Source organism: Neopsephotus bourkii, unplaced genomic scaffold, assembly GCF_033783945.1.
Source record: "Neopsephotus bourkii isolate Nb327-2 ecotype Australia unplaced genomic scaffold, CSIRO-AGI_Nbou_v1 NB_1767, whole genome shotgun sequence".
Lineage (NCBI taxonomy): Eukaryota > Metazoa > Chordata > Aves > Psittaciformes > Psittacidae > Neopsephotus > Neopsephotus bourkii.
The window spans coordinates 11,854,688-11,871,539 of record NW_026902241.1 but is presented as its reverse complement, the minus strand read 5'-3'; the positions used below and the strand labels follow the sequence as shown (position 1 = coordinate 11,871,539).

The 16,852-nt window shown below is 49.4% G+C and overlaps 1 protein-coding gene and 1 long non-coding RNA gene across 2 annotated transcripts; both read left to right on the top strand.

The window, feature by feature from the left end:
• Nucleotides 1-3,490: 3,490 nt before the first annotated feature.
• LOC133225900 (uncharacterized) lies at nt 3,491-6,710 on the top strand. The gene is made up of 3 exons (XR_009729308.1): nt 3,491-3,712; nt 3,802-3,875; nt 6,042-6,710. It is a non-coding gene; the product is annotated as an uncharacterized LOC133225900 (long non-coding RNA).
• Nucleotides 6,711-9,275: 2,565 nt separating this feature from the next.
• RHOU (ras homolog family member U) lies at nt 9,276-16,480 on the top strand. The gene is made up of 3 exons (XM_061378782.1): nt 9,276-9,618; nt 10,376-10,434; nt 13,455-16,480. Exons 1-3 carry the CDS (start codon nt 9,291-9,293, stop codon nt 13,908-13,910), a joined length of 843 nt encoding a protein of 280 aa, XP_061234766.1. The 5' UTR covers nt 9,276-9,290; the 3' UTR covers nt 13,911-16,480.
• The last annotated feature ends 372 nt before the right edge of the window (nt 16,481-16,852 follow it).

Genomic DNA, 16,852 nt, shown 5'->3' with positions numbered 1-16,852 from the left:
TTCTGCAGAGAAAATTGGTTTGGAAGAGCAGAGGGTGCTCCATGCTTTAGATCTGCATTGCCTGAAGTTCCTCTGCTGAGAAAAACAGAAAACAGTTCAGCATAAGTTTTCCATGTTTGTTTTCCCCATGCCTGCGCTAGCAGTGAGATGATCCGTCTTTCAGCCACAGCGTCATCTGCTCTTGGATCATGTCCATCACCATGGTGTCAGGGACTGCTAACACAGAGAATCTGTGTTCACTAATTAAGGCATTGTATGAAAATGAACTGTTTCACCTACAACCCTATTTTGAGATCAATGTTTTTATAACCAGAATCATTATTTTCATACCTGAACAGTCACAAGTGGGCCTTTTGGCAGAGCACCTTCAGCTTTCCATGGCCAGCTCCCAGGCACAAATTTAACATCCCTGTGGAGCCTTGTGCACCTGGGGTGAGGATCTGTGGCAGGAGGAGGGAGGTGTTGGAAGCCACAGCTCCCTGATGGTGAGGTGACAGGTTACCCTGCCCCAAGCCATGCAGCTGCAATGAACCCACCCTTGGCCATCACCCAGTGACAAGCTTTGCTATGGCCAGTGGCCAGCCCAAGGCTCTGCTGGGGAGGAGCAGATCCAGGGGCCATATGGATCCAGGCTGGGAGGCTTCACCTGTATTTATCCCAGCCTTTTGTTCTTCCTGACTCACCTCTCACTGACACCTGCACACGTCCTTCGTGGTGGGAACATGTTGTGCCTTTCCCTGCTTTGGAGTGCTGACAGCAGAGGGTGCAGCGAGGGCTCATTACCTGCATGCAATGGGGCTGCAACATTGGACCCCACCGAGGAGATGAGAGCCACTCATGGCCTTTCTCGTTCTCATTGCTGAGTCTTCTCCTTGCTCAGTACTGATTCTGGTAGGAAAGGTGTTTTTTCTTGCATTATCAAAACAGCTTAAAAGCAAAAAGAAAACTCAGCAAAATGAAAAGTACCACCACCACCACCAAAAAATCCATACAAGAAATCTGGGCCTTATCCACTCTTCTGTTAATTAGCTTTAAGGAACATAATAAAACCAGAAAGCAAAGCAAAAGCCAATAGAGGTAATTGGGGCGGGCTGCTGGTAGAGCAGCAGCAGTGGGGAGAAGACGGCTGCGAAGGACATCACCTTGCAGACAGCCCCACATTTCTGAGGTCTACCTCTCCCCCGAGTCCCATTTTGTGGCAAATCAGAGTAGACAGGGTAATTATTGCAGCTGTGTTTGGGGCTGGTTTAAGAGCTTGTACTTCCCCAGCTGTGTTGTGAGTGCAACAGCAGTGGCAGGCAGCACTCCTGCCAGCACAGCCCGAAAGAAGCAACCTTCTGGAGAAACTCACTCAGTGATCTTTCCCTGTTCATTTTCAATGACAAGTTTCTGAGAAAAACAGTAGCTTCTTAAAACCCACACCTACAGCCAAAAAACCTTGAGGACTTTTCCCTCCTCCTCTCCAGCAAATACTTTGCTGCCTCTTTTACAATGCCATTTCTATTGACGTAAAGCGAAGATAAGAAATGTTTGCCTGTGCTGCCTCGCTCAGTTTTCCATGTGTGGCTCCTGGCTGACTTGCCATGTGTTCCTGCTGAGGTCTCAATCCACTTTCGACTGAAAGCGTCTGGGTCCTTGCTTGGCTTATCATTCCGACACAGCTGGCAACCTATTAATCTCCTGCTCCCAATGCCTTTACTGCAGTGGGAAAGCTCCGGTGCCTTTTAGTGGTTTGTATTTACAGCTAACAGAGGCTGGAGCTCGAAGCCCCTCTGTCACTTCTCCATTGAAACCCCTCTTCTGAACCGCTGGAGCCAGGGCAGGTTCAGCATTTTGGTCCTTCTTGCTCTAGCACTCTCTCTCAAAGGTATGGAAAAACCATAAAACAGCAGGAGAAGGAGGTTTGAAGCCAGAATCTACCAGTAATTCTTTGCCCTTGCTCACATCTTTAATCTGAGGACTTCAAGACATACAAGAAGTATCTTTTCATACCCTGGTAAACTGAGGCTGTTTTCACTCAACAGAAGCTGTCCTGTAAAGCAGTTTTCAGGCACATGAATTCTGCCTGCTCTCTCCCCAGCTAAGAGAGGACATCAGCCTGCCAAGGTTACCCAACAAAGGAGCCCTTGGAATCTCATTCTGTTCAGAAAACTGGTTTAAGCCAGGCTGGTCAAAACAGTGATGGGTGAAAGTAAACTACCCTGTGAGGGTTTGCCTTGTAGAGCTGTGCTGGTAAGACCATTCTGGCAACTCTTTCTTTCTAAATCCAGCTCAATCCTCAGGCAGAGGAAGGTGTGTGAGCAGGAAAGCTGGGACTAGAATGGCAATTTCCTGAGGCCAGCCTTTTATGCTGGCCAGGCGACACTCTGGCTGCTAACAAAATAGTGAGCAAGGGACTCACAGGTAGAGATGGGACACTTGAAAAGCAAAAAGTAACTTACAGAGTGACTGTCTTCAATGTCTGATTATGCAAACCTATTGTGGCTGAAAAGTTCTGGCCTGAAAACCTGGGAATTGAAGGTTTTCATCCTGTCCCTGAAAAAGAAGAGAAGCGTAATGTCTGGGTAGCTGCTTTTCAGCATCCCAAACCTGCTTACAGTTCCTGTCCCAAAGCAGATTTCTGGTGGGGTGAAGCACAGCAAGCTGAGAAGTACCTGCTCCTCTGGAGCTGCAGCTGCCAGGGCCAGGGAGGTGGCTGGACTCAGTGCTGAGCTGGCTCAGCTAAGCCGGGGATCAGGGAGGTAACTGGGAGCCTCCAGGCCAAACACTGGAGCCAGTATTTATATAAATAGATGCTGAGCCAGAACAATGCAGATCTGGACAGCAGGGTTTGCTCTGCACCAAGTGCGCTGTGTTCTGTGCTTTCCTGTCTTTGTGTTACCAAGCAGCACAGAAAGAGACACGGCTTTTCCCCCTCTGCTAAGCTATCCCAGAGACAGCTGTGGGTGCTGTCCTCTGATGCGTTCCCTCAAAGTCGGGCACCTATCAGGGAAGAACAGCCTGCTCGCTTTCAGTAAAACTGGCACTTGTGCTGGCTTCTTCCAAGCCTTTTAATCCCCACCTAGCAACTGCTTTCAGAAAAGATCTTTAAATGTGGAAAGGGAAAAGGCTTTTCAGCAGTGGCCATGGGGTTCTTCCAAGTTTGATACCAAGAGGAAGCGGCTGGCTCCAAAGGAGATAACACTGGGACCAATCGTTGTTTTTCAGACTTGGAGTAACCAACTAAAAATGCATGGGTCAAAGTGTCCGTGGAGACAGGTCAGCACGGGTCCATTGGCTGGACAAGCTTCACTGGAGAGGGTGAGCGCAGAAGCGAGTGTGGGAGCATCCCTGCAGAGCAGATGGGTCTCACTGTGCCCCTCACCTCCCAGCACTGTTGACAGAAGTACCCCGTTAGCAAACTGCTCTCACCCCCCATGAAACATGGGCTCATGTAAGGACACATAAGGCCCAGCAAGAGGTGCCCCTGGGGGCAGCTGGTGATGATGGAGCTCTCCAGAAAGTATTGATCTCTGTTTACCCTTTCAGGTGACCATTTCAGCCCAATCTGGGCATATTTTACAAGCACCGTATGATACCGTTCAGGTTTATGTGGCTGTTCAGTGTCCTTTTCAGCAGCTGTGACCCCAGATCAGCTGAAAAGGATTTTGAAAGAGAGATAAAGGGCTCACCTCCCACAGTGGTTCCCCTGCAGAGGCACTACAGATAGGAGGTTAGGGTTAATTTGTTTTCTGAATTAACAAGGAATCTGTGAAGCTTGAAGCAATTGTGCTTTATTTTATTTTGGGGTTTTTTTTTCAGGTTGATCTCAACAATCCTTTTTGCCTGTGAATTTTTGCTTGTCTCTTCTCAATCAGAGCTTAGCTGGAGGGGTGGTGAGAGTTTATTGTGTTAATGCGTGGCACTCACTAATCCCTTTCCCCAGGTAGTGAAAACTTCCCTGAGATGATATCTTGGGTGGTTAAAATGTTCTTTAAAAGCAAGCCCTGGGAAATATATATAGAGAGAGTAAAAGCAGCAGTATCTTGTACTTCCCTAGCCCTTCCTCCCCTAGTTCTCAAAGAACAGCCTCAAAAGCACTTCTCTTGAGTCAGAACAGGTCAAAGCCACGCTTCATAAAAGCTGCCTTTTCTTTCCCAGGTTGTTGCCCTTTCTTTGCTCCCTCCTGCTTCCCCTTTCTTTTCTCCCCACCTCCCCTGCCCGGGCCAGCTCAGCTTGATCCTGCTCTTCGGAAAACTAAGGGGTGCATCACAGATGGTTTTGTTCTGACAAAGAACAGGATCTTGGTGACAGCCCTGCAGAGCAGGCTGTACCCTTCCCTGGAACAAGCAGCAGTGCATCACGTCATGCTCGGACCACACCGCCTCACTCCCTCGCCTCTCTCCGTGTCAGGCTTTTCAAGTTTCTGCAAGAAAAAAGGCTTTCATTCTACAAGGCCAGCATCCAGTTCATATTTGCTATATCACAGGGACAACGATAAGGTAGGATGTAACAATGACCTGCTTCACGTCTTGATAAAATGATTTCCTCTCTCTGTCATTTTTCTCGAAGCATAATATTTAACTAATGTGTTAAACTCGAAGCATGTAAGATAGAGCAGGAGCTTTTCTGTGAACTGCCTGATAATGCGACAGATTCAGCCCTGAGACAGACAACTGCTACCCTGTTGACCTACGTGGAGTTAAGCCTGTTTATCCCCCAGCTTAGAGCTCTGAAAACAATTGGGTTAAACCTGTAAGATGTGTGTGTGTGATAGGGTTGAGGCCAAAAGCGTTGGAGACAGCGGCTATCTGTTACAGCATCCCTCCACCAATGCCCCCTCAGCCCACCACCAGCACGCCTGCCCGGGAGCTGCTCTGACTTGCCGCTGTGGTGTAAATGGGCCCCCCTCCTGCAAAACAACCAGTTAGCTCATCCTCTTACACAAAAGGCTACTGTATTTGATAGGGTACATTACAGTATAGGGCAACCATGCAGCTCTGAATCCACTCACGCCCCCCTCCCCAGCACAGACAATGCAGACCGTTATAGCTATCTTGGTGGAGCCTACTTAGCTCAATGCATTGGCTGTGTTTGTCTACTGAAGGTGTTTAAAAATGTGCATGTGGCATTTTTTGCTCACAACATTTGCATGAAGAGCTTTCTCACATCATCTTTTGAAGCTGTTCAAATGGATTGTCACCCAGGGCATATTGCCCGCCTTCTCATCTCCCACCTACAGGAGTTTCCTTGTTGTTGTGCATCTTTTCTCTCACTGAGTTAGAATCATAGAATCATAGAACAGTTAGGGTTGGAAAGGACCTTAAGATCATCAAGTTCCAACCCCCCTGCCATGGGCAGGGACACCTCACACTAAACCATGTCACCCAAGGCTCTGTCCAACCTGGCCTTGAACACTGCCCAGGATGGAGCATTCACAACTTCCCTGGGCAACCCATTCCAGTGCCTCACCACCCTTACAGTAAATAACTTCCTCCTTATATCCAATCTAAACTTCCCCTGTTTATGTTTGAACCCATTACCCCTTGTCCTATCACTACAGTCCCTAGTGAAAAGTCTCTCTCCAGCATCCTTGTAGGTCCCCTACAAGAGGAGTTCTCATTGTAGCATTGATACAGACAGTGGATTTGCCATTTGTCACTGTGGATAAGAGGTGACAATGCTCAGGCACCTTTGTGCCCTCCTCTTTTGGGTCATATTCCACCCTGGAATCAGAGATCACAGTACATCTGCTCACCTTCATTTGGCACACTGTCCAAAACAGATAGAAATTCATTTGCTGACATGACTTCAGCATGCCCTGACGCAGTGTCCAAGACGGCCAAAGCTGACCAGCATACAGTATCACCCTCATTTACTGTATGCTGATTTCCAGCATCACATGCCATTCCACAGTAATAATGAGGTATATGATTTATGGGATGCTGCTGAGAGTAAAATATAGTTATAATTTTAGTACTATTTTTATTTCTTTCCTTGCATAAACGTGGTATGAACCTACTCTGGTGTATTGACTTTTCTCCAGTTTCTTGCTCCCCAAGGTGGAAAATTCCTCTGGATTTCTAGAGATGGAAAACTATTGACTGCTGGGGACTGGCAGGAGAAGAGTAACAAGCATCTGGGCATGGAGATGAAGACTCCTCTTGACAGCTCTGTTCCTCAGGTAGAACAGGCCTTTCTATCAAAGCTCATGTGTATGTGAGACGTCTTTCTTGGATGCTGCTTAGAACCTGAAAAATCAACTCTCAGAGGGAATTAGAGTCTTAAAAGCCATGCCTTTTCCTGTTATATGTGCCTTTTGTTAGTATTGCCTTGTCTTGTGTAGAGCTGCAGCTGTGCATACACTCAGAACCATGCAAAATAAAAATGAGACTGGACGACAAGTGTGGCTTTGCCCCCTGCACAGAGCAGTAGGGACCAAATGTATCAGACATAACAGCATCTAGTCTCCACGCTCCATGAAGTTCTTCAGAAATGACTGAATATGTTATTCCTTGTCTTGTGCAGATCCTGGCTACCTTCAAACTTTCACTGAAGCAATTTGTTTTCAGTTCAGAAGGGACACGAGTCTCTGTGCAATTCACCCATTTTCCTCTTGGCTTAGGTGAAGCGAAAGAAGGACCCATAACAATTTTTGGTACTGGGATCAGGACTTGATTTCAATCAGGGATGTGATTTATTACCTCTATCACTCCTACATTAAGCTGTGTAGCTCACTGTTGAAACAGCATCGCCATTCCAAGATGTTACCACACTATGGGTAGTTCTGAGCTCCCTCACCCATTACAGCAGAGCAGCCACACAAAGGCTTCTCACCCCTCTCAGTGAAACATCTGCTGGGCTGAAGCTGCCTAATACTGAATTAAATACGGTGACTTTGCAACCAGGTGGCTGTGGAGCACGTAGCCTTTAGGGCTGTGCTATGGAGGCAGAACCCCAGAAACAAGCAACGGGCTGCTGTGGTGATAACGTTTCTAACAGCTGCAGCTGGGTGCAAAGTGAGCCTGCACCTACACACGTAATGTTTTCCCCTTTCCCAACAAGAATAAGCCATATTAGCATTATCCCGGCACAACTGCACCCATACTCTGGGGAGTTAGCTGCAACAGCATTGTTAAAGCAATTCAGCTTTTGTAGGTAGACAGGCTATAATTACACTAAATTAAAATAGAGTGCTTTTGTTCTAACCTAGGCCACGAGGACTTGCACCAAAAATAACCAAAGGTATGAATTAAGCCATTTCTGTTATTTTAGTACATGCCTGAGCACAGGCGGGCTCCTGCTCCATCCCTTCTGGCTGTCAAGCCTGGCAAAGCTCAGCTGCCTGGGTCATTGCCTCTTCTCAGACTTCATCACAGAGGGGTCAGCGTATGAAAGCACCCGATGGAGAAACGCCTCTTGCTTGTAGCGGGTGCCCTGTGATGTCTCTCTCTGGCACTAGCGCCCATACCTGACAGCACCCTATCCCAGCTGAAACCAGGACATTCTTTGAGGGGAAGGTAATTCTACAGGACTGGGGAGTCTCACAGGAGGGTCAGAAGTTCCTAAGGGTCTTGAGCATGAGGGTCACACTGAGCCCCTGTGCTCTGTTGGCTGCTGTGCTCCTTGCAGGGAGTGGGTACATGCTGACACCCCGGCACAGGGATCAAGAGCTTTTTCTTCCCCAGCCCTCCAACTGTGTGCACAAAGCATCTAACCTGGGGTCTTCTCATCTACCTTCAGACAGGGAGGACCTTGGCTCTGGCCCTGCTTTGAAGTGCAGTGTTGTCATGGTGAGCCACAGTGGCTGTTCCCATAGGAGAGAGCAGGGCACATAGGAAAGCAAGATCAGCTGTACTGAGTGCTTATTTCCAAGAGGCATGAGCCTTGGTAGGGTCTTTGGTGGTCAGACCACAGGGCCCCAGGTTTTATAGAAGCAGGAAGACCATAAGCTCCATAGGCCTGACCTTTCCATCTTTTCCTGTGAGCATGGGACAGGCTGTTGGCGCATGATGTGTAGCGGGTGCCACATGCTGTGGGTACGAAACTAGCAGCATCATGTGGGTTTCCAGATCAGCAAGGGAAATGGGGAAACTGTACTCCAGATCGCACCAGGGACTCAGTGACGCTGAAAATGGTAAACCGAAATCTCGACTCTGCCACAGAGTTATCAGCACTGCTTTGGGTAAGTTAAGATGCCTGTGCTTGCTGTCTGCAAAATGAGGATATCAACATCTACATCTCAGGTGTTCCAGGTGGCACTGTTCATGTTTGCACAGTACTGTTAAGGGCCCCAGAAGAAATGTGTTAATAATGTTTCCAATTTAGGGCAGAGCTAGTCTTTTCAGCACCTTTTCATTTCCTGTGTTCAACCTCAAAAAATTTTCCATGTCTAACTTATTTCAACGGTGCTTTTAGTATATATATATATATACTTTTAATATAGTTCCACCTTTCCCACAGCACAGGGCCCAGTTTATCCCTTCCCAGGCTGCAGGTGAGAGATTCACCGCGTAGAACACTGCTGGGTACATAGCAGAAAGAGTACTGCTTTCCACGCGGGCGAGGGGTACAGCCCCCCAGCACTCCGCAGGCAGCGAGGGGTGGCTCGCCCCGGAGCGCGGCCGCCCAGCCGTACCGGGGGCAGCCTTCGGTCCCTCAGGCAACCCCCCGGCCCGCAGCACCCCGGTAAAGCGGTGGACCCTCCGTAGTCCCGCTGCTCCCGCAGGGCGGCGTGGGCAGAACGCGGTCACCGGCAGAGGGGCCTGACAGGAGCGGGCGCAGACCCCAGCGGCAGGAGGGAAGAGGCCGGGCGCGCCCCTGTCCCAACAGCCAATAGCGCTGCGCGGCGGGGTGAGGGAGCCAATGAGGAGAGCGCCTCACTGCGGGCTCGCCCCCTGCCCGCCTGTCCGCTGCCATCGGTGCGGGCGGTGCTGAGCACTGTGGCGCCGCCTGCCGGGCGGTGCCGTGCCTTGCCGTGCAGTGTAGTGCCGTGCCGGGCGGCGCCGGCTCCTCCCCGCGCAGCGGTATGTCACGCGGAGGCGCGGGGCTGGCGGTTTGGACTTGGTAGCGCGGGGCGAGGCGAGCGCAGTGCAGCCGGGATCCCGCCACCGACTGCTCCGGGAGCCACCGCCTGCGCACGGGGAGAACCAGCGGCGTCGGGGCTGGCTTCGCGGCGGTCGCGCCGCGCCTGCCGGCCCGCCGGGACCCCGCACCGCACGCCCGCCGCCGCTGCTCCCCGCCGTCCCTCGGCCGGCGGCCCCGGGCCGCGCACCGCCCCCCGGCCGGCGGGGCTCTGCGTCGCCGCGCGGATGCCGCCGCAGCAGGAGGGCGAGGCGGGCTACATCACCAAACCGGTGCCGGGCGGCTGCGAGGTGCCGCCGGTGCCCCCGCGCAGGGTGCGCAGCGGCCGGGCGGCGGCGGCGCTGGGGGCAGCGCTGGGTGGCCGCTGCCGGGTGACGGGAGCCGGAGCCGCCGCCGGGGTCGGAGCTGGGGCCGGAGCGGGGGCCGAGCCACGGCGCAGCATCAAGTGCGTGCTGGTGGGGGACGGCGCTGTGGGGAAGACGAGCCTGGTGGTGAGCTACACCACCAACGGGTACCCCACCGAGTACATCCCCACCGCCTTCGACAACTTCTCCGGTAAGCGCCGGCGGCGGCCGTGGGGGGACCGGGACGTTGGGAGGGGGTGCTGCCGCTGCGGGGAGCGGCACGTCCTGGCTGTGCCTTCCTCGGGGCCGTGACGGGGCTGCTTGGGGGGTGGGGGGATGTCCAGCTTAGTTAGTTATTTGGGGCAGGACCGGAGCGTGTTAAGAGCTCCGTTTCAGGGAGCAGCATCGGCAGATCTCAGTGTAACGGGGCCGGGCTGGCAGCTGGTGTTGCTCTCGGCAGTGAGGCCAAAGTCGGGCTTTAACTGTGTACGCTCCGGTGTAAAACTCCCAGCTCTCGGCTAGATGGGAAGCGCCTAAAGGGAAGGTTTACATACTTGTCTTGTGTCGCCCCATTACAAAGGGGGGGGTTCAGGGGTTTGCCTTTGGCTCAGCGCTGGGGGTGGCGATGTGTCCCGGGCGTGTTGAAGGTGTACAATATGATATAAACTAACTAGACTAAACCCTTTGTGGTGGAAGAAAGACCCGTACGGCTGGGCTCGCTCTCCTGCCGTCGCTGAGGGTTAGTGCTCTGCTTGCAGGGAAATGAATCGGAAAGCCCTGAAGGCTTGTGTATGCCCAAGTGTTAGCGATGGACTCCCAGCTCTGCTCAGTTGTTAAATCTAAACTAATTGAAGACTGTAAGAGCTGAGGGATGGTAAACCTTCTTTTCTTCCTTTTTCTTTAACGGAAAACGTGTAAAATTCGACTCACCACACTTTTCCCCCCTCCCTCTTCCTTTCTTTCCAAAGCTGTCGTGTCTGTCGATGGCAAGCCGGTGAGACTTCAGCTCTGTGACACAGCTGGTCAGGTCAGTGAAGCCACTTACTTGATTTAACTGACAGCGGGAGGGGAGAAGTTGTTGCGCAAAGTAGTCCTGCTAATGACTTCATGGGTTTGAAAGGCTTCCCGGTGTTTGATCATCTTATTAAACTGCTGTCATTTTCACTGCTGCTTAACTTGCTGTTCTACCCGGCGTCTGTTGAAGGATGGGGGACCCCAGCACAGGGGCTGGGCACAGCCTGCTGCTCTGCTTTGCTCAAGCTGTCGCTCTGCTTAGCCGGACTAGAAAGGCTGAACATATTGGGGATTCAAGGGCCACCTGGTTTTCTCTTTGAGCGGTTGTTGCTGTCTTTATGTTTGTTAAGTAACTGCGGGTTTAGGAATGACAGTGCTTGGGATGTATGCATGCAAATTATCCACAGCTGTAGGTGTCTGGAGATAGTGAGCTTTTGAAGGAGCAGAAGCTTAAGGGAGAAAAAAGTCCTCTGGGGAGGACTTCATATTTGCCATTCCCGCCCCCTTAAAAAGTGCTGCCACCCCAAAGCCAAGAGTTGAGGGTGGCTGATGCCTCTCAGCTCCTAGGTTGCCTGATAAACGAAAAGAGCCCATTTCTTACTGCCTTATGTTTTCTGCAAGTGCCTGGCTTGTACCACCCTGAGCAGTGTGCAGCACTGCCTGCTAGGGTGGATAGACAATAAGTACCCAGAAGTGTTTTGCTACCTAGCTGGTGTTTCAAGACAGTGGGAGCTGGGTTCCTGTGCAGCTCTGTGGATCCGGGTCTATGCCTTCCCAAAACCACGCTGAAAATCTCAGTGGCCTTAACATACAAACCTATTTAGGCGAGCTGTAACTGAGCGCCCTACTTAGGAAGGGGGTTTGAAGGGCTGTGCAGGCCTAGACAGCAGTGTAGGACTCCCATGTGCCCTACAAACCAAAGCTGAAATCCTACAAGCACCCTTCTGCAGGAAAAGGGTAAAGGATGGGAAGTACAACTGTGGAACTGTCCCATGATTTTGCGTCCTGCTGAGGGTGGTAACACAGCAGCTGGGGCTGTATGTGTTCGTATGCAGAGCTTGGCAGGTGAAATTGCCATTGCGTGACAGGCAGTGCCTGTGAAAACGTGGCTGCAAGCTGTAGGAGGGACAGGCAAGCCCAGTCACCTCTTTGCTGCTCTTAATGGTGAGGATGTTTGCTCTGGCTGCCCGAGTGCAGCCGGAATAGGTAAAGTCACTGCTTCAAAAATGAAGGGGTTATCTAAACAGACAGAAGTCATCCTGAATAAAAGATACCTAGCTGGATACTTAAGTAAAGCTGCTGCTGTGAGATGGCTGCTGAAATCTGCAGCTAAACAAGCACTCCAGTCAAGAGAAATTGTATTTCAGCATCACCAGCCCAAAGAAGTGCAGAGTCCCTGCAAGGACATGCACCCAAAACTGAAACCACAGGAGTGCACTTGGCACTTTATATAAAGGGCACTATTTCATCTTGGTAGAAACCCTTAAGATTTGGCTTTCAAGTTTGGCTTTCAAACCCATTGAATTGAGCCCTTTTGAGGTTTCTTACATAGCAGGCAGAGGCAATTATAAGGCAAGGTGCCTTTCTGTAAATGGCCTTGTTGTTCAGAGCAGCATCTCTCCATAAATGTGGGCCTTCTCTTGGGCCAGGCAGTGAGAGCCTGGTTTCCTCTGAGGCTTAATCTGAGAATCAGGAGAGCTAATGAAGCTTGCTTTCTTGACTCGTGTTTTATAAATTGCTGCCTGTCTTTGAGATACTGCTGGAAGAAATTCATTTGTGCAGAACAAGACTTCTGAGGCTTCCAAGGGGTTTTAAACTGCATATCCTGGGCCTCCAGAGGCTTTAAAGCAGAATTCCACATCTTGAAAATTAACATGGAGCTTGCAATGTAGCAATAAACTGCTGGTACCAGAGAGATGTTCTCAGCTGTGTGTGTTCTTTGCACTTTCAGTTCAGAGCTTTTGAGAACACGGTCTGTTCTAATTAAAATGTCACTGCCACTGAAGCAAATCCTACCTGTTCAGGCTGCTAGTGTTACCTTGCTTTTATCCTGCTGTCAGCATAAAAGCAGCCTGCTTGGAGTTAACCCTTGCTTCTTGCTGCATTCTTCCCTGAGGATCAGCATGCCTTTGTTACTGTGAGGTGTTTGGCTTTTTTGTAGCTAGCTCCTGAAGCTGAAAAAGGGCCTTGCTTTGCTGGAGTTTGCACTAAAAGGTGGGGGGAGGGGGTTGGTGGTGGAAAGGAAGGTAGCCTGGAAGTGGAAGACCTGTTTGCAGTTTGTTTGATGTGGCATGGGTGGGAGGGAGGGAAAGGTAAAGCTCTTACTCTATGCCATTGGCATGTTAAGCCTGCACATTGTGAGTCATTATTGCTCCCATCAGATTTAAATCCCTAGGCACAATGGCAGGGAAATTATTCCCATATCCTTTAGGATGTTGTTAAGCAGTCACAGGTTCAGAAGGTGATTCTGGGAAAGGTACAAGGTATTCTTGCTGCTCTTGCCTGTATCTGGAGGTAGGGGTGTTGGCAGAGCAGCACTGAAGTACATGGGTGCTCCTCTTCGAGGCTGCTTACTGACTCAACCCTGTAAGAGACGGACCTGTAGAAAGTGCCTTTTCCCTTCCAAACTTTGATGTTTTGGCTTTTGTGTGCTGTAACCCGCTTGCTGCATCATTGCTCCTTTGCTGAAATAGGGCAGAGGGCCTGCGTACAAAGAGCTAAGGAAATATTTAAGCACTCAAAACAAGCCACAGCATTAGTCATAAAATCTCAGTTAGGTGGGGAAGCCACCACCTTGGTCCCATGTGCCCAATGGTGGCGGTGTGCCTGCTGGCTAGCAGCCATGAGACCTCAGGCTGGGTATGGGGAACTTCTGCTTGTAACGCACCTTGTTGGGTGGTCTGGGTGCTCATGTTGAGGTGCTTCTCAAGGTGGCAGTGGTACGTGGTCCTCAGCTTCTCCAAGGGTCAAGGGTGTCCTCTGGGACTGATGTGTTCTTTCCATGGGATGCTAATGCAATTTCTTTCCACGCAGGATGAATTTGACAAGCTCAGGCCTCTGTGCTACACCAACACGGACATCTTCCTGCTGTGCTTCAGTGTGGTGAGCCCTTCGTCCTTCCAGAATGTGAGTGAGAAATGGGTTCCCGAAATCCGGTGCCACTGTCCCAAGGCCCCCATTATCCTTGTTGGGACGCAGTCGGACCTCCGGGAGGACGTCAAAGTTCTCATTGAGCTGGACAAGTGCAAAGAAAAGCCTGTCTCAGAGGAGGCTGCGAAGCTCTGTGCTGAGGAAATAAAAGCCACGTCCTACATCGAGTGCTCTGCTTTGACTCAGAAAAACCTCAAGGAGGTCTTTGATGCGGCCATCATGGCTGGCATTCAGTACTCGGATACCCAGCAGCAACCAAAGAAATCCAAGTGCAGGACTCCAGACAAGATGAAAAACCTCTCCAAATCCTGGTGGAAAAAATACTGCTGTTTTGTATAGGGGTTGCAAGGACCTGAGTGCTGCTCTGAGGAAATCAAATAGAGGCTATATTAGCTGAAATCTCATTCTGTGTCGTCCCAGGTGTATAGTGTAGATCTGTATGTATGTGTATATGTTGCTACTGGATATCTCAGCTGCCCTTTTGAGGGTGGCAGAAGGATTCTTAGTTAAATAATTGCTATAAATCAGGTCTGGCATACAGTTTCATGACTAAAACCTCTCATTAAGGAAGGAAAACACCACATGTCTGTGAGGGTAGAAGGATTTGTCCAAAGGATCTGACTTCTTGTCTTACAAGATATGTGCAACAGAGAGGAGCACAGCAGAGGCCTTTGCTGCCAGGGCTTCGCAGGGGGAACGTGTGAGCAGTGGTAGAAGTGTAGAGCTCTGTACATGGACGATCAAAGGGAAAAATAACACTGTGCCTCCTAACTAACGTTTGTAGCTTTAAACCCCTACTCCTGCTCTTTTCTCCATGTCTTCCCAAGCCAATGCTCTTGGGGATCACTTTAAAAAGGGCATGTGAGAGGTGTAATCTATACGCAAATGCTACGGTTGGAAAGGTCATGAATATACCTTCAGCATGCGGTGAGGGAACCTAATCCCTTATGGAGCTGGTATCTCATTTGTCACCTGACTTTGTGAAAGCCCTTTCTGTCCTCCTTCTCCTGCCCTTCCCAGGAAGCCGAGTGAAAGCCCGAGAACATGACCAAGCTTTAACTCGCCTACCTCGAGCTGGGGCGAATTCCTCTGTATTTTTGCAGACATGACGACAGTTCATCTATTTCAGCTGAAAGGAATGTAAATGCTGTTGTGTTGGTTATTTTTTTTCCTTTCATTTTTAAGCAAATATCTGTGCAGCAGCACGTAAACCACATCTGGCTTTAAATCTACAGCAAGAATTTCAGGATGCCCCTCCTTACCTTTTAAGGCTGCTAAACAAATAACAAATCAGACAGGTTAAGATTTATAACAAACTGGACACTAGAAACTGAGGCTGCTGTGTCCTCTTCATGATGCTGTTCTCAACCAAGTTAATGTTTCCCTTCTAAAGGCAACAGTCGCTTGCGGTTGAATCTTGCCCACGCTCATAGTGGTGAAATTTGCTGAAGCCACCCCAGCAATTTAACTGATTGGGGTTTTTTTTTCCCAGACCAGTCCAACAGATTAGCTGAAATGTGCCTAAAATGTAGCTGAGTGATCACAGAGTTGAATGTGACCTATTCTCTCACTAAATCTGGTTCCTACTAAACTAAGCCTAATTCCAGGCCTGGCAAGCTCAAGTGACCTGAGGGATAACATGACTCTCTGCAAGAATCAGTATTTTAACTTACCCTGCAGAGAACATTTAGTTTGTGCTGTCTGTCTGCCTGCCTTTTTATGGCCCTGACTATGGGGTTTTTTTTCCCCTAGATATTTCAAGATAGGTTATATTGTTTTTTTTCTCCTTCAGCCATAGCCTTGAAGTGACCTTTTTCATAGTCTTAAACTAAACTACAGTGACAGAAAAACGGAACCCTTTTTTCATCAGAAATGAATCAATGCCTGATACAAAGGAGAACTGTGGAAGCCATTTGAGTTGATAAACCCGACCATGGTTTACCTCCTGGCACATTAAATAAAATGACACTATGTAAATGGATTCTGGGCTGTATTGGCATAGGCTCCAGAGGCAGTATTTTTTCCTCCTCTACAGTGAAATGAGTGCAGAATGGGTAATGTTCCATCGCAGAAAACTTGAAAATGGGATGGAAATCTTTACCTAGGGCCTAATTCAATAAAAATGTGTTGGCTTCTGCACTGGAACAGCTTGGAAAAACAGTTTCCATAGCACAGAAGCTGGATGCATTTAACTTGGTTGCATCTGATTCGTAATGGTTTAATGTTTACTGGTCATGAATTTAACATCTGAGCCTTTCTATTTCTTACTCTAATGCTTTGACAGGATTTCAGATATGCAGTCATACTGTCATCTTGGAGAAAAACATAAAGCCGGATTTCTCTTGGGTGCTTTGCTTCTCTGTAAAATGGTCTTGGTGGATCAAAAACGTGGGTTTGGGAAGGAGACAGGCTTGAATCTGAGCAGCTTCCATTTGCAAAAACAACAACATTTCTCCTGCAAGATCATCCTACTTTGCATCACAGCGTACTGGAAGCAGTAGGTTATATTTTATACGCAGCCTGTTTCATAGTCTGGAGTAGCATTACTTTTAAATGTAGCCAGCTGTGACTGTTTCTGAAAATGTGATGTATATCCAACTTGTTATAGCCCTTTACTAGGTGTGTGTAAACTGAGTCTTATAACTTTACAAATACTGCTCTACGTGGGGCTACACAGGGTCTAGGTTTTAGAAATATTACTTTTAAAATCATCAGTATTTTACGAGCGCAAGCAAGGGGAAGATAGCGCAATTGAGGGAAAGATATCTCTATGTAGTCTATAATCTGACGTGCCTTATAAAAAAAAACCAACCTCTCTTCTGTTTTCTAAGTGTAGGCTATATTCTGAAAGAAATATTTCATGTGAGAATGATATAAATGAGGTATTTGGAAATAAATTCTGACCTGTGTATGTGTCTGCCTCTGCTGCCTGCTCAGGGAGGCTGGAGGACAGTCCCTGGCCATGCACCACACTGATGCTTGGGGCTGTGCTCCTGGTACCCTGGCAACGTGCCTCTGGTTTAAAACTACAGGCTTCTCCCTCCCTGCCCCGTCTCCAGCAGGCTGGGCTGGGTGGGAAGGGTGTGATGGGCTTCATCACACACAGGCTTGTGCTCCTGATCATGCCTGCAGTGCAGGAGTGCCTGACCCACCAGCAGGTCCTTTCTGGTGAGTACCTGGTGTTGAATCTCCACTGCTGTTGCTGTAAGAATCACTTCCCATGGGTTTGGGTGCTGGTGGCGTGAAGTTGGGGTTTGCTTGCTGGAGCCAAAAGTCACTCC

Bases quoted from the DNA above. Each gene is read 5' to 3' on its own strand.
- RHOU (XM_061378782.1), top strand. From the start codon at position 9,291: ATGCCGCCGCAGCAGGAGGGCGAGGCGGGCTACATCACCAAACCGGTG. The intron at 9,619-10,375 runs GTAAGCGCCGGC...TTCTTTCCAAAG, and splicing joins CGCCTTCGACAACTTCTCCG to CTGTCGTGTCTGTCGATGGC. The intron at 10,435-13,454 runs GTCAGTGAAGCC...CTTTCCACGCAG, and splicing joins TCTGTGACACAGCTGGTCAG to GATGAATTTGACAAGCTCAG.